This window comes from Vitis vinifera, chromosome 11 (genome assembly GCF_030704535.1).
Source record: "Vitis vinifera cultivar Pinot Noir 40024 chromosome 11, ASM3070453v1".
Lineage (NCBI taxonomy): Eukaryota > Viridiplantae > Streptophyta > Magnoliopsida > Vitales > Vitaceae > Vitis > Vitis vinifera.
In genome coordinates, this window is record NC_081815.1 from 6,509,868 (window position 1) to 6,531,681 (window position 21,814).

General features: G+C 35.3%; 3 protein-coding genes and 1 non-coding gene across 6 annotated transcripts; 1 reads left to right on the plus strand and 3 right to left on the minus strand.

Moving 5' to 3' along the window:
* Window positions 1–873: 873 nt before the first annotated feature.
* Window positions 874–9,082, plus strand: LOC100263653 (uncharacterized). 2 transcript variants are annotated; one of them, XM_002266397.5, is made up of 6 exons: window positions 874–985; window positions 5,120–6,130; window positions 6,489–6,662; window positions 8,186–8,328; window positions 8,663–8,773; window positions 8,866–9,082. In XM_002266397.5, the coding sequence occupies exons 1-6, from the start codon at window positions 878–880 to the stop codon at window positions 8,945–8,947; spliced, it is 1,629 nt and encodes a 542-aa protein (XP_002266433.1). In that variant the 5' UTR covers window positions 874–877; the 3' UTR covers window positions 8,948–9,082. The 2 variants fall into 2 exon arrangements, with proteins under 2 accessions (XP_002266433.1, XP_059596642.1); XM_059740659.1 differs by having other exon boundaries at window positions 8,663–9,082.
* A 1,207-nt stretch (window positions 9,083–10,289) lies between these two features.
* On the minus strand, window positions 10,290–12,871 carry LOC100263642 (uncharacterized). Its single transcript, XM_002265574.4, has 5 exons — window positions 12,374–12,871; window positions 11,485–12,270; window positions 11,316–11,395; window positions 11,142–11,213; window positions 10,290–10,983 (listed from the first exon to the last, which is right to left on the minus strand). The coding sequence occupies exons 1-5, from the start codon at window positions 12,692–12,694 to the stop codon at window positions 10,578–10,580; spliced, it is 1,665 nt and encodes a 554-aa protein (XP_002265610.1). The 5' UTR covers window positions 12,695–12,871; the 3' UTR covers window positions 10,290–10,577.
* Window positions 12,872–16,685: 3,814 nt separating this feature from the next.
* On the minus strand, window positions 16,686–16,841 carry LOC132254692 (5.8S ribosomal RNA). Its single transcript, XR_009466998.1, has one exon. It is a non-coding gene; the product is annotated as a 5.8S ribosomal RNA (ribosomal RNA).
* A 2,828-nt stretch (window positions 16,842–19,669) lies between these two features.
* Window positions 19,670–21,372, minus strand: LOC100241393 (probable E3 ubiquitin-protein ligase RHY1A). 2 transcript variants are annotated; one of them, XM_002266002.4, is made up of 4 exons: window positions 20,907–21,372; window positions 20,491–20,781; window positions 20,269–20,384; window positions 19,670–20,191 (listed from the first exon to the last, which is right to left on the minus strand). In XM_002266002.4, exons 2-4 carry the CDS (start codon window positions 20,659–20,661, stop codon window positions 19,897–19,899), a joined length of 582 nt encoding a protein of 193 aa, XP_002266038.1. In that variant the 5' UTR covers window positions 20,662–20,781; window positions 20,907–21,372; the 3' UTR covers window positions 19,670–19,896. The 2 variants fall into 2 exon arrangements, with proteins under 2 accessions (XP_002266038.1, XP_010656539.1); XM_010658237.3 differs by having other exon boundaries at window positions 20,491–21,372.
* Window positions 21,373–21,814: the final 442 nt, after the last annotated feature.

A 21,814-nucleotide genomic window follows, 5' to 3' on the forward strand; every position in this document is an offset into this window, starting at 1 on the left:
CACATCCCACTATTGATAATGACAACCAATATAGAACAAAGACGTTGACCTAAAATCAATCCAGACAGGCTGGCCCAAGCCCAGAGTTGGGTTGGTTTTGGGCCGAACATAGAGTCCACGCCAAGCCAGGTGAAGTTCCTTGAACTTTCGTTGGAACAAGCGTCGGTGAGCCCATTACTTCGATTCCTGGATTAGAATAAAGCGACTTATCTTCAGTGAAAAAGGTCAATCCAATGACTACCATACCTTTCCAGCTTCACAGCCATTGCGATCAGTTCCGCGTGGGATGAAGTTACTTTGCCTCTAATTAACATTTATAAATTAATAGTAACTTTTAATAAATTAATTAAGAACATTTGGAGTTTAACATCAAAATCACTATAGTTTTCTTCCTTCCCAAGTAAAAGAAAAAAAAAAAGAAAAAAAAAAGGGCAAGAAGTGGCAATGACAAGTAACAGCCCTTTCAAACAGGGAACATGTTGGGAACCGACGTGGCACCCAAATTGGGTGTCAAGGGCAATGGGGCATGAGGATTTCAAACTAAACGTTTGGGTTTCAAAATTGAAACGATGGGCACTTGGGTGCCTCCATTTTTAGGGCACCTGACACACGTGGCGCATGAACCGGGCCTCAAAAAGTTCAAAATGGCGTGGGCGAGGGGGGTCTGAACGAGGACAGCAGGCCCTATTTTTGTTTTCCAGTAATGCCCCCAAAATTGTCTCAAATAATTGAGAGATGAGTCGTGGAGAAAGAGAGAAAAGGGTCGCCCTCTGAATTGGTTATGTTGCCATTATCATCATTTCTCATCTTCCCCTGAAACCAAACACACCGCTCCTTCTCTCTCCATCTCTAAACAGGGGTCGCACTCCCAAATCCCATGGGCTCCAGCAGCAGTCGTCTGGGTTCGCGTTCTTCTCGGCCACGACTCAACCGCAGGCTCTCCTCTCTTATCTGCGGTGGCTCCACTTCTCGAGCTCAGCCCGAGGTATCATCGCGATTGTCTTTATCAAGAATATTCAGTTTCGAACCCTAGATTACCTATTGCTTGTTTCTTTGTTATTATTTGCGGTGGTTTCTGTTCGAATTTATCGACTTCTTGTTAAATCCGTCGAGTAATTTCAATTTCCAATCATGTGATATATTTGTTTCTGTGTGATATGAAAATTGGTTAATCGATGCACAAGATCGGTCAAGTTTCGGGTCAAATTTGGGATTAATTATACGATTTATTGTCTCGAACTTTTATACGTTTTATATATATTGCTTTTTGAAGGGTTGAATTTATGCAATACTTATTTTGTTGAGTCATTTGAATAATTAATCTTCCTGATTAGAAGATTTTTATTTTATTTTTCCGATTTATTTTGGGATGTAGGTGTTTAGTTGTTCCATTGGAAATGAATGATTTGAGTCATTTGACTATTTTTAAATGTCAGATGGAGGTACTCATCCAGTCACCAAGAATGGGTTCTTTTATTATTAATTTGTGGTGTCTAAAATCAACGAAAGTAGTTAGTTTTAGGGTGTCACGAAATGCTCCCATTTTGAAGTTTTCCTAGAATTTTTGTTTTCTGGGTTTGTTGAATGATCTATAATCTTTTTCCAGTATTTATTTTTTGGAATATTGAAATCAAATATGATAATTCTGTTATCAGTTTTTCTTGAATAGTGGTTACCTTCTTTAATTGATCCAAATTCTTGAGTTTTAAATGGGACTTCTAGGTCTATTTGAATCTTGGAAAGAATGAGAGAAAGGGAGGAAAAAATTTGGAAAAGTAGCCTAAGAAAGGAAACCTTTTTCTAAAATATATATCCATGATTGTCCCTTTGTTTCCCTCATTGTTTTCAAGATTCAAATGTCTGTCTTAAGGCTTTCTTTGGTTATTGGGAGGAAAGAATGAAGAAGAAAGTGCCAAAAAAAATGCAAAGAAAGTCATTTGTAATCATTTTCCTTTTGGTTTCCCTTTCCCTCATTATTTCTTAGAAACAAATGGAAGGTAAGGGAAACTTGGGTTACTAATTTAATTAACTCTTGTACAAGTGGGCCAAGATGAAGATATTTGTAAGAAGCTTTGAGTAAAGTAGACAAAAGAAACTAGACTGATTTTATTGTTTATTGGACTCCAGAATCAACCGTTTGATCTCTGTGAAGTTTTGTTGGCGACCCATTTTTGGAAGGATACCTGGCAACTTCCTTTGGTTTCCATGTGACATGATCCAAAAAGGGGAAATAGAGATGGACACCTGGCAACTCCCTTTGGTTTCCGCTTGACATGATCCTAAAACAGCAAAAAGATTCACCAGGGGTTTCACTTGCCAATTCCAGATAGATTGTTCGCAAAGTAGGCCCATGCAGGGGGCTGCTGGACATCTCATCTGTATAGTCACATGCCTTGGTAACTCAGCATCTTCCTTGACCACAGTACTGAAGCACCCTATGATTAATTCAGGTTAGGATGAAGCTTATGCTATGGCTCATTGTACTCAAGTCCTGCAAAATGGACTGAGGTTCTTTTAGTGTGCTATCCATGAACATCATAGTGCACGCATGGGCTAGGCCTTGGGGGGATTGTTAGGCGTAAGATCTGGAGGCTGGAGTTATGGACGTCCATGGTGTAAGATACTTTCCAAGTTGAGCCATGTCGGAATAAGTTAGATTTACCCGTTAAAGCGTTTGTGCTCTCTGCATCAAAGATAATTGCCGTGCAAGAACCAGGCAGCTTATTAGAATAGTGTGCAAGTCTATTTCATGTGATTGGTTCGTAAATCGGCTTCTGTGTCTCATATTATCATCCTCTTGTATACTTTGGGATGCTGTTTTGACGTATTTTTATATATATATATATATATATATATATACTTTCTGGTCTTACCTATCAAAAAAAAATCCAGTTGAGGCTTTTGATTAATGATGAATGCAGTTTGTGTGGTACTTTGGCCTGATTCTTGCAGATTAGCAGGAGTAGATTGTTTATTGATGGTTTGAAATTTGGCTTTTCCATGTAATCATTCTGTTCTGTTTAACCTGTTTATGGGGCTTTTGAAGCAAACATTGAAATACTTATGTTATTTTGTCCATTTGGCTTAGCGGATAGTATTTCTAGAACAAGAGGAATGAGGACAAAGTGAATATGCTAGTATATTTCAGCAAGTTTAGTCCGTGGAGGTTTTGGTTGGTGTCTATTTTGTTAATTAAGATCACTTTGATCAAGAGCCCAGACAAGCACTGGGATCACAAGAAAGCTTGAAGAAAACCATAATAATAGGCACCAAAAAATGTGTGCAACATGGGTAGAACTACTTTCCTTATTTTCAGTCCATTATGCATCTGGCAAAGAAGGCCCTTCATTTATTTTAATTTTTCTTTTTTAAAATGTAATGAGATGAAGTTGTTGATTATTTTCTAGTACGGAAAATGGTTAAATGGATCATCCATACTGCTCAACTGTGTTGTCCAATTCCATGAAAGAATCACAGGACTTGGAAGAATCCCTTCCCCATGAGTCGAAAGAGTGCTAAAAAGAGTTCATATTAGTTAAGCAGTAATGCTCAATGTTGCTTTGTATTATTTATTTCTCTTTTATTTTTGGTTGTGACCTGACCTAATATATTTATCAGATTATTTTCATTTCTTGTGACGAAACATAGTGGATTGTCTCTATGTTGGGACCTTCTTTCTTGGTCTGATAAAAAATGAAACTTTTAGAATTGCCCTTTTGGTATGGTAATGCACTCACTCTTTGTAGGGCTTGGTGGTGTCAGTTTGAAGTCAAGGGTTTTTCTTATGAATTGACATTCTTATTCTATGGCTATGCACCAAAAAAGAAGAAAAAGTTACACTTAACTTCTGAAACAAAAATAAAATAAAATCAATAAAACTATGGTACATTAGGTTTTGTTGATTTTCCTTTACAGGTGTGGACTTTTTTTTTTTTCCTTTTTTAATGGTAATGAAATTTCTTTTCAGTCATTAATTACAGAATCTTTTTGGGAAGCCTTTCATATCTATGCTTCAATAGATGAATTTCTGAGTAGACAAAATTGCTAAATTAACCAATAAGCAAGCTGTTTCTTTCTTTCTTCTTCTCTTTCTTTTTCTTCTTTTTTAATTTCACCAAGTTGCCTCCATAAGTAGATGTAAGAAAGAGTGTCTATAGACCTTGGATCTTGGTGTGGGTATTGTGTTGAGCTCATCATTGAAGTATTAGATTTGTTACTTTCAATTAGTTAATTAATAGATTAATTAATTTCTTGTTTTTGATCTTCATTTTTATTTGTTTGTTTCTGTTCTGTGTTAATTAGTTCTTATCCTATATTTGGGATGAGTTCTTATTTGAGATGCTTGTGTTACAGATTGATCACCTTCTTTCATCCTTTTGGTAAAACTTTGGTTGTATCCACTGGCAGGCTCACTTCTTGAAGAAGTAACAGAATCATAAATTTATGGCTGCCAAACATTTCAATGCCAACATAATTTGTGCCTTTGATAGGTAAATAAGAGATTGTATTAGAAATGCCTAGAAGCGGCGAAAAATTTGGGCCTTTGACTGTGTTGGTATGAAGATGAAAAATTATTTAGTAAAAAAATTTATGTGGTCAAAGTTTTGATGCTTATAACTTGATGATCTTTCATCTTCAAAGGTTGGAAGGATAAGTTCTATTGACCAGATTTTTATCTTTATCTTTTAGTTCTAATTTTAATCTTTGATAGGCAAGTCATGCACTGTTGTCAAACAAAAAGTTCTGAACAAAAAAAAAAAAAAAATCAGGCATACAGGTCCTTCAGTTAACTGGAATAAATTTGAACCTGGCTTACTGTTCACTATTGGGTGAAGTGTTTATGAGTTTAATGGCTCCCCAAAATTTTTTTATGGGGTCATTACTCAGTCTTTATACCTTGAACTTGGTGATATCAAAAGAGAGTGATTGGATTTTAGCAAAGGAAACTGACATGATGACATTATTTTCCTGAAGATTGAAGATAATGAGTTTAATGGCTCCCCAAAAATTTGTATATGGGGTCATTACTCGGTCTTTATACCTTGAACTTGGTGATATCAAAATAGAGTGATTGAATTTTAGCAAAAGAAACTGACATGATGACATTATTTTCCTGAAGATTGAAGATTGTCCAGCTGAATTACTGGTGAATGCTATAGAACACAATGATCCTGTGACTGTCGAACAAAGCTCAACAAAGGCATCCCATTTGGCCTCCAGTGCTGGGACTGCATTTACCAGCACCAGAACTGAAACAGGAACTTCATCTGAGAGCAGTAGCGCAGCAAGGGAAGATACTTCTTTTATCAATGATTTAAGCAATATCGAAACAAGTAATCGAGGGAAATGCTTATCTGAAAGTAAGGAATTGATTCCTCCTCATCTGGTAAGTGATGAACCTAGTCAAGTTGATCCTTATTGGGAGAGAAGTAGTAATATAGCTAGTGCTTCATTTAAGGATCTGCATCCTTTGGACCCTGTCTCTGCAAATGCAAGGGCTAACATGGGTGCTGTAAATGTTCATAACTCAATGGACAAGGATAGGTCTAACAGTGGTGCAGGGGTCATACATTCAAGCAGTTCGCATGCTCCAGAGCATAGAGCTTCATATTCAGATGGGGCATCTGCTGAAAATCATGTGAGCGGAGTATCAGCCATTGATAATTCTAGTTCTGTTTCTGTTCCTGCTGTCACTGACTCACCAGTGACTTTGCACTCACAAGGAGATGAATCCATTCAAGAGGCGATACCTTCAGGTCTGGGAATTGTGGTCTCCGATCGGGCTGATAGGGAGCGAGGTCGGAGAGATGGAAGTGTACTTCATGTTGATGTGGTGAGCATCTCTTCCAACATTTTGTCTAGTACCACTGCTGAAGTAAGTAACCGTGAGGCAAGAAGGAATAGTAGAAGACTGTTCTGGGATGCCTTTTCAAGACGCAGTTCTCGAAGGCATAGTGATTCCCCAACCATTGTCTTCTCAACAGATGATACTGATGACCTAGGATCTCATGACAGATGGCTCCTTGATTTCAGTGGTGATTTCTTTGAAGATGGGGTTGGAGGTGACTCTGGCTACCTGGGTAGTAGAATCCACAGCATGAATGAGCGAAGGTGGCACTCAAGATCGGAGGTGGTTTTTTATACTATGAAGCAGCTCTTTTATCAACACTTTCAATAGTTTTCTTTTGAAATCATCTTGCATCTCATAATCAGAATTATGTGGAATTTTGTTGTATGCATGCTTTGTGAAAAAATGTGCAGTTCATTTCATTTTGACTTCCTTAGTTATATGCACATTACCAATGTGAATAGGCGCTATTTCCCATTGTGATTATATTTCAATTTTGGTTTAATTTTCTTCATATTCTTTTTGATTGTCCACCTAGGTATTCTAGTGTGGGCAGTGGAAGCTATATCTGGAGGGGTTTAACTTTCTTTTCTTGCTCTTGGGTAATTTTTATAAACTCATCCCACAAGAATCTTTGCAGATATGGGAAAGGCTTCGTGGTGGGCTTGATGAGAGTAGTCGGCGAACTACTACTTGTCCAACAGGCCTCCACCCTGATGGTATGTGCTCCTGCGATTCCTTCTTGATGGCTGAAGAATCTAGCACTCGAGCAAGCATCTCCCGAATAGTCATGCTAGCTGAAGCCTTATTTGAGGTAGTTTTCTCTTAACCTGGCATGGTTTTATATGGTTTCTCTCACTTTTGTTGTGCTCCTTTTTCTTGGCTAGTTTTCCTTTCAGTATTTGTTTAATTACTAACTTTTATATTAAACATAATGTTTCTTTTTTGTTAAGCTATTTTTTTTTGTACTCCCTGTAAATGAACTTTGTCCCTGGTAATAGTCCTAGTGACTTTTACTTCAGTATCAATATAAAAAGTTAAAAAAAGCATTGAAGATATCAGCATGAGAGTTAGCTTGGGAATGATCCTTTACTTTTTTGTTATATTTAGCCTTGATTAGGATAGAATCTGCATGTCTTTGAAAGGCTGCCCTTTGGTTTTTTTAGATAATTGATTTCAGCACCTTATCTATTGTCTCCATTTGTGTTACTGTGTTTTGACCCATTGTTGAAGAAGCGTGCAACGAGTTGACTGTAGCCATTAGTTTGGTGCTAGCATTTTCTTGCCAGAATTACTGATTTGGGGACTTAGGTTTATACTTTTATACTGGATCTTGTAGGAACTTTTATCAGGCTGTGCAGAATCATTAGGCTGTGTGCAATATGCAACATTTGAAGTTCTATATATGGTTATCTGACGATTATTTCAAAACAGATAGTGGATTAATCCAGTACTGGTACTCCATTTTTTATTGAAAAACTGGGATTTCCACCAGAATGGAATTAATTACATTGTATTGGATTTCTTTTATCTCTTTCTGCTACTTGCGTATGTCTTGGGTTATCACTTTCTTGTTTTAGCCTATTGAGTTTGATATAGTACAGGCAAGTAGACCTAATCAACTGGATGTCAATGAAACCTGCCTTGACTATAACTGAGGTTTTTTTTTTTTTTTTGGGTGGTTTAGCTTTAGGCTTCATAGTTAGGTGATATTTCCATTGCTGCATTTGTGATTGCTTGCTCTTCTAGAATATAGGCAAGGTTTTTCATTGAAACACTCCTTAAATGCTTGGTGAATTTACCACTGAAATGAGTAGTAACATATGCATGGAGAGGATAAACTGATTTCTCTTGGCCGTGGTATATGACTGGCTCTCATTGAAATGTTTAGAATACTGGTGAGCTAACAGATGGGAGCATTGACTGATGTTAGATATTTCTTGATTGCAGAGGCTATTTTGACATTTTGTTATGAGCATGGAAAAGAAAGTTTCCTCCTCAATCTATTTGAAGTTAAATTGCTGTTTTGGATGTGCTGACCTGAATTCTATTTATTTACCCTTTATAAGAAATACAGTTTCCAATTGCTTTTTTATCATGTATATCTGCAATATTACGTTTGATTTTTTGTTGATGGAAGTTGTAAGAATTTTTTTTGGTTCCTCCTGATTTTCTCTGCCATGATAATGATGAAATTAGGTTTACTACATTCTTGTAGGCTGTCTCAAAGGAGAATTTTTCATTATCTTAAGTATTATGTTTGATAAAAAATCTTAAGGCAGAGTTTGGCTCCTTAAAGCTGGGTAATGAGGTATATTTTAAATTTTTGATATGCAGGTCTTGGATGAAATTCACCGCCAACCTGTCTCACTGGCACTGTCTATGGTATCACTCCCTGCCCCAGAGTCGGTTGTTGACTCTTTTCCTCTCAAGAATCACAAAAAGGCCGACACAGCTCAGAGTGGGGAGGATGTGGCACAGTAAGTTTCTAATTATATTTTGTACTAGGACAAGCAGAATATGATTGAAATAAGATGATATTGATGAAATAATGCTTGAAAATTATTCTTTCAATTCTTTATTTCCAAAAAAAAAAAAAATGAAAGAAAGAAAAAGGATTCTTGAGTTTATATATCTTTGGCATGAAAACCATTTTGTTATTGTTGCTATTATTTGATAAGTGAAATATTTTGACAAAACATGGAAAGCTAATAATTTACAGTTCATTACTTTGTATTTGATTGTGAGTAACAATACATCCCTCAATTATAGAATTTCATGATATTACCACCTTAATGTAACTGTCATTGACAGGTGCTACATTTGTCTGGCTGAGTATGAGGAAGGTGATAAAATTAGAGTTCTTCCCTGCCACCATGAGTATCATATGTCATGTGTTGATAAATGGCTCAAAGAAATACATGGGTATTGTCATTCCTGTCCAGTGCTCACTTGCCTTGCATTTGTCCTTTTTTTTTTTCCTCTTCAAATTTTACTAATTAGGTTTTGCTTCACAGGGTGTGCCCACTATGCCGCGGAGATGTTCGTGAGGGCCTTACTGGTGGTTCTGTCTCAAACGGAGAGACCCCCTCTCTTTGATAGCATTGTACATATCCATGTAAATAGGGGCAATGTGCTCTTTAAATGTTGTATTTACCTCCCTCAAAAGATATTTTTGTATCTGAATTTTAACCGTATATTTTCAAAATTCCATACTTGGTAGGATCTTTGCCATGTTTTGATTCTGCAGAATTAGCTTCCAAGGGATCAACAGCCTTGGTCTCACCAAAACATGCATTGATCTTAATCACACAAGACTCACAGAAGTAAGAAACTGAGAACTAGGGTACCGGCATGTTTAAATTCTGAATATTATTAAATCGTCAAGCCATTCATCACATTGAGATGGTTTATTCCTGCTAAATGTGAATGGCATGATTACTTTAAATAGTCTCTTGACGTTAGGATGGCATCCCACACCTCATGAACCTGATTAATTTATGGTCATTCTACATTCCTATTTGCTTTTCTGGTTCTTTTAGAGATCATGTGCCACTAGACTTAAGGTTACAGTGAGAGGTTTACATGGCAGGAAATGGGTGATTGTTTGTTTGTTGGCGCACATTGAGGGTGTGTTTGATATGCTGAACAAGAAGTTCATTCTATTCTTATATTGTTTGAATGCATATGGGAATGAAATGTTGAAATGATAATTTGTTTTCATTATTTAAATGTTAAGTGAAAAGGGGAATGAAAATGAAAAAAAAAATATCAATAATATCTAAACATTTGGTTTAAAATAATTTTTAATTTTTAATTAAAAAAATATGATATTATTATATATGGTTAAAATCAATTCTTATTTTCATTTTAAAAAAATCCTTGAGTGTGCGTGGGTGTTTTTTTCCCTAAATGATAAGAATCTATTGGGGCATATGATTTAAAAATAAAATTATTTTTAAAAATTTATATTATTATTTGATTGTTATTTTTTAGAAATAATTTTTAAAAACAAAGTAAAAGAGAGAATTGTTTCATTTTTTTTTTCACTAAAGAAAATGACCATAAGTTTAATAAATTTAATAATTTTTAAAAATAATTTAAAACTAAATATATATAATTGATTAATAATGAAAAAAATTAAATTTAGTTTATTTTTATTTAAAAAATAAAATTATTCTTTACTAATTTTGAATAATTTTCTGTTAGCAATTATTAATTTTAAATTATTAATATTCATATTTTAATTTATTTGTAACAAAAAAATATTTTCTATTTTTAATAAAATTTGAATTAAATTTAGTTTACATTATATAAATTAAATTTAAATTTTATGTTACAAAATCAAAATAAAAAATTATTTTTAAAAATAACTCATTTAAAAGAGTTCTTAATTTTTAAATTTATGAATATATTTTAAAAATAACTTGCACATGGAGAATCAAAATAAAATACCTCCTACTCTATTTTATTTAGAAAAAAGAATAAGACGTACATTCCCACGATGGTCGTTTCCCTACCAAACACACCCCGAAGTCTCACTGCACATTCTGAGGGAAACAACCGGGAATAGAACGGTCCATCTACAAATGTAATAGGTGGAATTCTACATAAGTCGAAGAACAGAGTTCTTCATTGTTCATGCGATGACAAGAAAATGAGTAAAGATAAAAGCATACTTCCGAGCGCGGCCTCTCGGTGCCAACAAACCAGCACTGCCCTATTATATTTAACCCATCACGGAAGATCCTTGCTTTGGACTCCAGAAGGGGTTCTGGTTCTGGTCCTGGTAAAAACCCAATTCAGACCTTGGCTTTTCACCTCTACCATCACTGTAGTCATGAAAGAAGGGATTGTTTTCAAAGCACTTGGTGTTACTGCTATCGATGTTGCTGATATAGGAGTAATCTTCCTTGGAGGGGGCGAGCTTTGTTTGCTTCATCTGGAATGAATGATCCTGATGCGCAAAGAGATTTGGGTGACAATTCTCATCATCTTCAAAGGTTGTCCATCTGGTTGAGTGGCCACGCTTCTCTCTGGCAGCATTTCGCATACTCTCCATCTCTCCCACGTGATCCTTGAATTCCTTTTTCACCACATCCAACACCACATCTCCATACCGATCACACCATGACCTTGATGATCATCACAAAACAAGGGAAGATTAGTGAACACTTATTTTAGCTGCTTATTTTCACTGTAATTGAAGTTCTTTTAACCCACTTCAATGTGCAAACATTGGCTCTAAGTGAAGGAACCATCTACACCAGAAGAAAGAAAATGGTTGCCTTACTTGGGAAAGAACTTTTTCAGGTCTGCTTTGTCAACAGGAAGCTTGGTGGAAATTGCTTCAATCTGATCATTCCTGAGAAATCAAATGACAAAAGATAGAAAGGAACATTGAGTAGCCATCGTATAAACACTAAATAAATAGAAATTGAGTCATGGTTCCGTGAGAAATCCTTACGAAAATTGAAGATTGTGGTTTGTGGTATTGAGTTCCGTCTGAATTAGCGACAGCTCCTTCTTTATTTTCTCCCCCAACACCTACAAACGTGAGAAAATTATCAGGCTTGAGAAGATAACAGTCCTAATTTACTTGGAACAAAATGAATACAAGTCTTAAGAGTTCAAACCTTATCGATGAAAAAATCTGAGGAGGAACCATTAGAATGTATCTTCCTCTTTATTTGTTTTGTATCAGGGCCCTCCCCAATGGGGCTAGCTACAAGCTGACAAGGTCCCAAATAAGATTCAATATCTGATCTCTCGCTAAGGGGCAATGGAGTTGTCTCGTCTTCCCAGTTGTTTCTCTTCCACTTCTTCAACCCCTCAAACCCCCATTGCTTCTTCCCCGATTTTGAAACTTTTTCCTCAGATTCAGGCACATTTTCACTGCCTTCCTTCTGAAACAGAGTCCGAAATACTTTCTTCTTTGCCTTGTCGGCACCGCTCTTTTCAACCTTCACTGTCTCCACTGGTATGCTTTCTGGCATAAGTATGGATCGAGTTTCACTTTCTTTCTCCTTCAAATGGATGTTCCAAAAAGGGTTTTCTCTAGACAACCCCAACTCATTATGCCCAGAATGTTCCGACACTGGACCGATGATGCTCTTTTCTTCCCTGTTCTTTACATTCTTATGAGGCGTTGTAAAGCTCAAAACTGAGGCCACGCCTTTAATCTGCTTTATAGCTGAACCGTGTTTCGATTTGCTCTTTGAATTTGAACTTTCTTTGCTAAGCAAGCACTGTTCATCCCTCAGGTCAATGACTGACCACTCCTCTTCTGAATTTTCCTTCTGATTCGCAACAATTACGTCTCTGGCCTCGATCTCAGCCCCTTGAACTGCAAGCCTCTGTAACAAAGGCCTCTTCGAAGAATGATACTCATCCGCCGTAATGCATTTTGCGTAAAACAGCTCCTACAACAAAGAACAAAGGAAAGCACTCAATTAAGGATTTTAAAAATATTTTCCATCGAAACAAACAGACCCAAAATCTCAAAACCCAAAAAGCAAAAACTACCTGCAAAAATAGCAGCTTATCCCTCAAGATCACAGGTTGCTCTTGATCGGCTGGAGAAGCGATAAGGGTCTCGAGTAAATGAGATCGAAAAGATGAAACCTCGTGTTCTGCTAAGATTCCTTCTTTACAAAGGCCCATCAATTTGAGTATTTGATGGAAGGAATCTTGCTGCCATTTCAGATTATCCGACTGCAGCTTCGATAGCTTCTGCTCGGCCGCTGGCAGCCGCCGCTTCTTGAAGGAGAAGGGAAGGATGGTCTTGCAGAGAGAGGTGATCGAGTCATGAAGAGTGGAGTAGTATGTGGGTGTGTATGAGTACATTTTTGAACCTTTGTTTTCTGGTTGCGGACCGATGAAGGGACTGATCAATGATTGTAGATGCTGGTTGTGATTTGCCAGAGCTATTCAATTGGGTTCTGTAAATTTCGATTTTTATTTTGATTTTCCTTTCCTCTTGATGAAGTCGATTTGTGTACGTTTATTGTGTGAAGATACTGTTCAAAAATTTGAAATTTCGGGTGCTCTGAACGGTCACTTGAAACTAGCCGTTGTGGACTAGGATGAAAATGGGAAATGTCACCGTCGTCAATTATTTCTGGATAAAACGACGCCGTTTTCACATGTTCGCTTGCTTATTTTATTTTCAAAATTTGCTTAACCCAATATATGTTTTTATTATTGTATTTGCACTTCATATCTCTCCTTTTAAGAAATCTAATAATTTTACCTGGCAAAATTTTCTCCCTCATACTTCACCTACTTTTTAACTTTTAAAAATGGTTTGAAAATGTATTTTGAAAATTCCACAATGTTTAAATTTGTGCGGACAAAATATTTTTAAATTATGATTTTATATTAAGGGTTATTTTCATTCAAAATATCATAAATATTAAATAGGAATTTTGGAGAAAAAAAAATGGTTAGATAGAAATTAAGGAAAATTCATAAAATTATTAGACAAAATTCTAAAAAAAATGATATGATAAGTAATAATAAAAATATTGAAGTTGTTGTTGCTTTTTTAAAAAAATAATAATAATACATGTGTGATAGTACAATAATATGTCATAATTAAGAAAAAATTTAAAATGATGATGTTTGTAGTTTTTATGTATTAAAGTATATAGAAAAAATATGATCATTTTTTTGTTTACAAATGCTTACAATTTTGTTTACTAATTTATGTTTTTCATGTGTTACTTAATAAAAGATATTAAAAAATTAATTAAGAAAATTATTTTTAATGAAATTTGAGAATAAGATATTTAAATTTTATTTATTTATTAAAATTTTATTCTTAATATTTCATTTGATAGGGAAGTTTTTAAGGATATAAATTAAGATTCATATGTTTAGTGTGCACAAAAGTATATAGATGAATAAGTGGTTTATTTGGTGAAGCACAAGGTTGGAGCTCCCTCATGCACTCCTTATTTCAATCTTAATTTAAAATTTTTCCACATTCAAGAGATTTGTGTCTTCATTAATCTTTTGGATACTCTCATCACTTAACCTAACTCCAATATAACATAATGCCTCCATCATGATAAACTCTTACAATATGATAAGATTGAAAGACAAAATGGGTAACGCCTCTTATTCGATCATAAACTCTTCCAATATGATAATATCTAAATCCAAAATAGGATAAGCAATCACACATCTTACAAAGGAAAGGAGGTAGATGATTTATAGGTTCCCACCTCATTTTACTTTAATTTTTTTTAGAGTAATACTAAGTTTGACAAATTAGATATCCCTCATTGACAATCCCATGGGCAGTCATTTGTATGCAGGTTGTAGTTGTGCCCTCTATTCAAACAACTTTCTTGTTGTAGAGTGGATGAGGATATGCATGATTAGAATGATCAACCAAACATCAATCAACCATTTCAAAAAAGTGTAAGATTGTTGGTTTTGAAAAATAGCTCAATTATAGTCATTGATCTTATTGTATTTATAAAAACATTGAATTCTAATCTTTTAAAGATTTTTAGATTTTGCCAAGTAGTTTTTAATTTCAAAAGAACTTCTAGCCTTTGAATCTCGTATAAAAAGTACGATGAGCAAGAGGAGATTTACTACTAAAGGATATAAAGCTAAGGAATATTTGGACCTAATGCCTATGGATATGTGTGGACCTTTTAATGTTCATATACAAAGATGATATGAGTATTTTACCACTTTTATTGATGAATGCTCTAAGTTTTGATATGTGTATCTAGTATATAAGAACTTGATGTCTTAGATAAATTCATTGAATTTAAGGTAAAATTGGATGACCTATTAGGTAAACATATGAAGGCCCTTTGATTAGATCGAAGTGGTGATTTTTGTGTTTAGTAGGTTCAATACTTTCCTTAGGAATGATGGGATTATATTCCAATTGTGTGTACAAAGGACTCCATTGCAAAATGAAGTAATGGAAAAAAGAAATCAAACTTTAATAGACATAATGATATTGATGATTAGTTTCTCATCACTTCCCACATCCTTTTAGGGATATATCTTGGAGACCGTCTTACCTCTTTAACCTAAGAGGTATATTAATTTGTAGGATATCCAAAAAGATCTCATGGGATTATCACCTTTATAGTTAGAATTGTCAAAAAGTGTTTGTTGTTACGAATACTAGATTTTTTATGAAGACTATGATAAGGAATAAGGTAAAGAGTGATACAAACTAGGGAATGTTAGAAGATAGTGCCTCATTTTCACAATATACTTTAGATCCAGGGGAATAGAGACATATCATTCTTGATACTTTTAACACACAAGTACTTCATGATAGTGGGAGGATTACATCCCGTGAATTATGATAAGTTATGGTAAAGAGTTATGAAGTAAGAGTTAAAATTTTTAAGTTATAGCATAATTTGGGAACTTGTAGAAGAACATGAAGGGATAAAAGTCATAGGTATAAAGGTTGAGACTTAAGTGGCTAAGGTTATAGTTCGAAACAGTGTTTTGACTATGGAAAAACCTTTTCATTAGTAGTCACTCTCAAATTCATCAAAGTACTCTTATCCATTGAAACATATCTCAATTATGAGATATGACAATTGAATATCAAGATAACATTATTAAACAATTATCTTAATAGTAGCATCTATATGATGCAATCAAACATTTTCATAACAAAGAACCAAGAGCATCTAGTATGCAAGTTGCATAAATTCATTCATGGATTAGTGCAAACATTTTGCTTATGGAACAAGTGTTTTAATTAGGAGATCAAGACCTTTATGTAGACCCTAGAATTTATCTGAATCTTTCTTTTCAATCATTTTTATTTTATTTTTTATTTATTTATTTTCATTTTTAATTTTTATTTTATTTTTCTTTATATTACTTATTTTATTTTATTTTTGGGTCCTTTCCTTTTATCTTTATTTTTAGATCCATTTCTTTTTGACTTTAGCCTAAGTTTCAGGCTCAATACTTACCCATTTTAATTAGATCAAATCTTGGCCCTTGCAATTCCTACCATTCATTCAAAGAGAAGCCCTAAAGACCAATCTTCCTATTTTTCCCACATTTGTCGTCCCATCTTCCTTTTTCCTTTCTTCCTTTTTTTTTTTTTTTTCTTTCTTTCTTGCACATTTCTTTTTTCTCTCATTCAAAACTAGTTGTCCATTTCCGATTTCTTCTTCTCATTCTCTCTCTCTCTCTCTCTCTCCCTACATTTCTTTCTCTCTCTTCTATTCCTTCTCATACCTATTGATACCCAAAACAACCACTTCGCAACCACTGATCTAGTAATCGTGGCTACCTTCCACCTCATTTTTGTCACATTCACACTCGCAGTGCACCCATTGGTGGCCACACACCATCATTCATGGTCATCCCTTCTTCACACTAGATTCATTGTCATGGATGTCTCACATTTCCTCTCACATCCACTACGTAGTTTACCTTGCCACCCATTTTGCTTCACCCTAAGGCTTTAAAAATGAGATAAGTCTTTATTTATTTATTTTTTATCTTATCTCCACAATATTTCTTTTCGTTTCGAGTTTGGTTTTTTGAGATCTAAATATTGATTTTGGGACGTTCCTTTTGTTGAGACATTGGTATGAATTTAGGTTGTATTTCAAATTGACTTGGATTTGGATTTGGTTTTGGGTTTGCTTGTATTTGGGTCAGTATCCTCACACTATGTTGAAAATGAGAAAATACATAACATGTTGGAAGCAGGTGGAGTGGTTGAAGACAAGGTATATGCATGAGTAGATTTTAAGGGGAACTTGATTTGTATTAAAGGGAGAAGATGGAAGCAGAAAAATGGAATAGGAGAACATTGACAAGTGTGTGACACCTAGACAAGTGTGCTCTCGACCTAATGGCTTCAAGTGCAACTTGTGTTCAAAGATTCGTTGATTCACAAGATTCTGAAATTCACACTAAGTATCACATTTTGCTACTTTCTTTATCGATGTGAGAGCCTAGATATTCGTTGTCGAGAGTTGTTTATGTGAATGAAACAACGACACCAAGGATTAAGGCAACAGGAGGGTGTTGGTTCATTTGTACGGTTCTTTGGCATATTTCGCGCTAGGGTTCGTTGTTTGCTCTAAAGAGTTGTCCAAGTCGTTCCCTGCCCATGCGCGAGGCATGATGATGGGTGAGGCTCCCAATCGAGGGAAAATGAGTGGTAGGCTCGTACCCACCCCACTTAGTCCCCAAGAGTGTTGCAACGTGTCCATGGGTCATTTTGTTATGTAGAGATTTGATAATGATCCTTTACAGGTTCACCTATAGAAACCTTGTTATGACTTCTCCTTCCTCTAAATGATAAGGTTCAATGGATTTTTCACGATAGTGCGGACAATAGACTGCCCACGTTGTTGTGATCCAAAGACTTCACCGGACCATTTAATCAATAGGAATGATGGGCGGTGTGTACAAAAGGTAAGAACGTAGTCAACATAAACTAATGGCTCATGTTTACTAGAAATTCCTTGTTGAAGACCAACAATTGCAAAGATTATGTGGGCTTGTCAACCAAGGCTATAGACTCGTTGAATACATCAATGTAACACACATGCGGTCCAAAACATCTAAGAGCATCATAGACCTGTTGTTGCCTCAAATTTCCTTATCCTAAATTGTCATAGTCCCTCTAAGAAGCTAGCTACGGAGGATCACTTGTTTTGTGCATCCATATAACGTAGAGCTTCCTTCAATCCAAACAATTATGTGAAACTATGAGCTTCCTTCAATCCAAACAATTATGTAAGACTATCCAATCACATCTTATAAAATTAAACTCTAGGATCATATGATATTATTTTATTCATAAAAAATTATTTAAAGTGATAGGTTTTAGAATCCATTTGGTAGTGTTTCTCGTCAAAATGGTTTACTGACAATGTTTTTTTCTATAGCTTATTTATGAAAAACACTTATATAAGAATCAAAAAAAGAGATTCTAATAGTGTTTTTCACAATGTGTCGTATGAGTATAAAAACATTTTTAATATTAATAAACTACCAAAAAAGATATATGCTTTAATTACAAAAAAGAAATATTATAATAAAACAAGAACTTTTCATTACAAAAGAATATATAAACATTTATATGAAAAAGAATATATAAATATTTATATTGTTAAAAAAGCTAAAAAATAATCATTTGTATGATTACAAGAAAATTTTTAAAAATATTTACAAAAAAAATGTTTAATTAATAAATAAACATCGATCATGATATAAAAAATTTTCAAAATAAAATAATTGATTTTATTTGTTTGTATCTTCATCCTGTGTATTTATACCATCATTCAATGACCAAAATTTTAGATAAACTCTAAATAACTTCGATTGTATCTAACTTGGACGTTTCCATGTGTCCATTGTCTCATTGCCTTAGTTAATGGGCTAGACTCATATACTACCAACTTTGCTTTCATTGTGTCAAAATTTTCATTCAAACCTTGCGCCAATATTAAGAGGAAAAGGGGTGTTTTAGGCGTGCATTCTTACATGGATTCTTGCACAAAATAGAGAAAGTTGATTAGGACAGGATTACATTTTATATCAAATTACTCAATTTGATATCTTGTGCGCATCCCATGACCACTGACGGGTGGATATCATATTAGAATCGGAAGTTTCGTGCTAAGCAAGATCAATTAAAGGACCAATGTAGCTAATGACTCATATTAGTGGGGAAAATGACACACCCACTTTGTCCATATTGCGACATTAGTAAAGCTAGGCTTCTACTCTCTCCTCTCCTAAAAATGGAGTGCATTAAATAAACCCAAAAGATGCACAATCATCAGCCTTCTGTGTGATTCAAAAAGCAGAATCGATGATCTTTGGTCCGACAAGAGATGATGGACACATTTTTGAATGATTAAACCATAGGACACCCCATGGTTTCTCATACCCTATCCTTTTTATTGTTGGTCCCACTCATAGACGAGCGATGCATTATTTGTACTCAATTTCCGTGGTGGGCACATGAAATGGACGGAAAGTGATCTCTGGTGCCTCTACCATCACTTGCTTCTACTATGGAACAAGTGGGTAATCATCCAGTAGAATCAATTCATCTCTACTACACAACATTTCAGATAGAAATTGAGGACACATGTTAGATTGATCCTCCATCACCACCCACCAAAGCAAGTTGGTAGGTCCTTCATCCAAGGTGACTTTCCAATGGATTAGGTCTTGGCTACAATTTTGTTACTGTTGTTAGGTCACGGCAAAGTGCTTGAGATTTGATGAATAGGAAAAATATGCTCCTATACCCTAGGTTGTCCATCTAGAATTTAGCATCAACTTAAAAAGTAAGTCTAAGACGCGGGATTTGGTGCGATTTGAATGACATAAAAGGGATTTACGTAGTCGCACTTAAAATCAATTGATTTTTAGATGAGATGACTAAACCTTTAGGTGGTGATGCAATAAATTACATCTGCACCTATTTTCTGATTCAACATAATTAACTTTGTTGATGTTCTATTTCTGATAATTCCGCCTGGGCTATCATTATCTTGGATTCCCTCAGAAGCGTTGGTTGATGCATGCAGACAACAAACGTTGGTTACCTCATTAACATCTAGAGACTTAGTTGGTGAATGGTCTAATCAAGGCAGTGATCTGTTGAAAATTCTTGTGATTTAACAGTGTCAATTCTTAATATTTTCTTCCATGAGTACATCATCTTTCAGACTAACCACAATTGCGGAAAGTAGTTCCTTTGGCAAGAAGACTTCTTAGTTTTCATTTGATAGTACAAAATCTTGATCTCTTTCAGGTTGGTTTAATATATATACATATAAATTAATCATAGAAAGGGTAAGTTTATTAAAGATTATTATTCTTGTGTACTTGCTTGAAACCCAGAATACCTTTTACAAATTTAGAAAATAATTACAACAGGAGATAGTAGATTCTTAGACAAACCTCACAACTTGCTGCTCACCAACCCAAACAAACTACAAGAATGTCTTTCCTGAGAGAGAGAGAGAGGGGAAATCAAGGAGAAGAAAAAGTATTGAACGATTTGGTTAAGAAACAAAGATCCCCATTCTGCAACATGGACAATGGGCATTAGTCTCCAGCCATGGCATCAAACACCTTGAGTGGAAACGGTGAGCGCAGGGCAGGTGCACCAGGCTCTCGCCAGCCTTGAACCCCTCCAGGCAGATCGCGCACTCCACTTGGTCTGAGGCCTTCCAGCTCAACTTGCCCCAGCTGAATCTCTTTGAACCACTCCTCTTTGATCCAAACACCTCTGTCTGCAGTTCCCCTACCACCATGGCTCTTCCATCTACTATCCTCAAGCTTTCCTTGCTCTTATTCCTGAATCCAATTATCAAAATACAATGATTAAACACACATAAGAACGGACAATTGTAACTCTTCTGTCTGTTAATTACCTTGTGGGTTCTGATTTTCTTTGGGTTCTCAGCCTCTCATCCAATCTTTCCTTGGCTTCTCTCGCCACGCCTCCCAGTTTCTCGTCGCTGTATGCTTGGTTCAATACGCTTCTTTGCTGTTTTTGATTTCAGATAATTTCAGAAATAACTAAGAAAAAAAAACCGACACCCCATTTATAGAGATTTAGAAAAAGATAAGGTTGATTATGCCGATAGTAGTACCATAGAAGAGCTTGAAGTGGCGTGGTGGTTTTCATGGTTGCTTGTATAGAGACAGAAAGAGGACCGCCTTGTGCAGCCGTGGACCGCCACCGTCGGAGAGTCCGAGCACCCTCCACTCTGGTGGAATCGTCTCCTTCGAGCACATTCCACACCAGGAAGCATTCCAGCCATCTCTACCCTCTACTATATATATGTATCTACAAACAAATAAACTCCAAAAAAGAAAGATTTGTTTATATATGCATTCAATTCAGCAGCGGCTCTAGACCTTGTCTCCCATCTTCAATCTGCCTAGAACAATGAAAGAAGAAGCAATCAGAAACAAGAGTATCCCACATGTATATATATATATATATATATATATTTATATATATAAACATAAACGAACTCCAATTAAGCAGCTGTTCTGAACTCACATGTTTCAGCACAGTGTGAGTAGAAAGGAAATCATGATTGAATCAATGAAACAAAAGAGAAAACAGTGAGAGAGATGATATTGGCAGACAAGAGCGGGACCCCGGCATTGATGGATTCCATCGACAGTTTTGCTTCCATCATTTTCAACATCTCCATCTATGTATCAATTATTTTCGATTTTCATTTTTGAAAAAAAAATATATATATATATATATATATATTAGAAATGTGAGTTGAGAGAATAGAAAGATTGACGGAGAAGGACGATGGACTGACTAGACATTTGGACACCCAAGGTGAGCTAGCCACGTGACCAACCAAATACTGCCCTACCCCCTCTTCATCCTCCTCCTCTCCCTCTTTATATTTGTTTTCACGTTCTCTCCTTTGTTTTTATTCACACGACCGCCGGCTGGCCTGCTGCCAAGCATCCTATCTTCAATAACTTCTTTTAAAAGTAGGTCCCCAATGGGGCCATCCTGTGCATATCGGATTATTTCATCTATGCATTTTAAATCTTCTTAACAAAATCCGATTTTATTACTATTTATCTTTGTAACATCATACTTCAACCATCGCATTTGAAAATCAATTGATGTTCAATGGGAGTGGGTCAAATTTTTTATGATATGCTACAAGTTTGTTCTAAAAATGGTACCCATGACCCAGTTATAAGATCGGGTTTTTATTATCTCTTCTGAAAATCAATTAATGTTTAATAAGGATAGGTTAAACCTTTTATGATATCTAACTCTACGAATTTATTCTAAAAGTCATCATTTTGAATCTTTGATGACATGTCTTCGGGTTTAAGAGTGGCATTATTGCACCCCAATAACCTTATTCATATTCTTTTATTTTGTGATCTCATTTTTTTTATCTAATTTAATTTATTCATACACAATGA

What these genes read in the sequence shown, in the direction of transcription:
- LOC100263653 (XM_059740659.1), top strand. Translation starts at nt 878, where the DNA reads ATGGGCTCCAGCAGCAGTCGTCTGGGTTCGCGTTCTTCTCGGCCACGA. An exon ending in CTTCTCGAGCTCAGCCCGAG is followed by an intron (nt 986 to 5,119) that starts GTATCATCGCGA and finishes ATTTTCCTGAAG; the next exon opens with ATTGAAGATTGTCCAGCTGA. An exon ending in AGTGGGGAGGATGTGGCACA is followed by an intron (nt 8,329 to 8,662) that starts GTAAGTTTCTAA and finishes TGTCATTGACAG; the next exon opens with GTGCTACATTTGTCTGGCTG.
- LOC100241393 (XM_002266002.4), bottom strand. Translation starts at nt 20,661, where the DNA reads ATGGCTGGAATGCTTCCTGGTGTGGAATGTGCTCGAAGGAGACGATTC. An exon ending in CCACTTCAAGCTCTTCTATG is followed by an intron (nt 20,385 to 20,490) that starts GTACTACTATCG and finishes AATCAAAAACAG; the next exon opens with CAAAGAAGCGTATTGAACCA. An exon ending in AGAAAATCAGAACCCACAAG is followed by an intron (nt 20,192 to 20,268) that starts GTAATTAACAGA and finishes AATTGGATTCAG; the next exon opens with GAATAAGAGCAAGGAAAGCT.
- LOC100263642 (XM_002265574.4), bottom strand. Translation starts at nt 12,694, where the DNA reads ATGTACTCATACACACCCACATACTACTCCACTCTTCATGACTCGATC. An exon ending in CAGATTTTTTCATCGATAAG is followed by an intron (nt 11,396 to 11,484) that starts GTTTGAACTCTT and finishes TCACGTTTGTAG; the next exon opens with GTGTTGGGGGAGAAAATAAA. An exon ending in CTGAAAAAGTTCTTTCCCAA is followed by an intron (nt 10,984 to 11,141) that starts GTAAGGCAACCA and finishes ATGATCATCAAG; the next exon opens with GTCATGGTGTGATCGGTATG.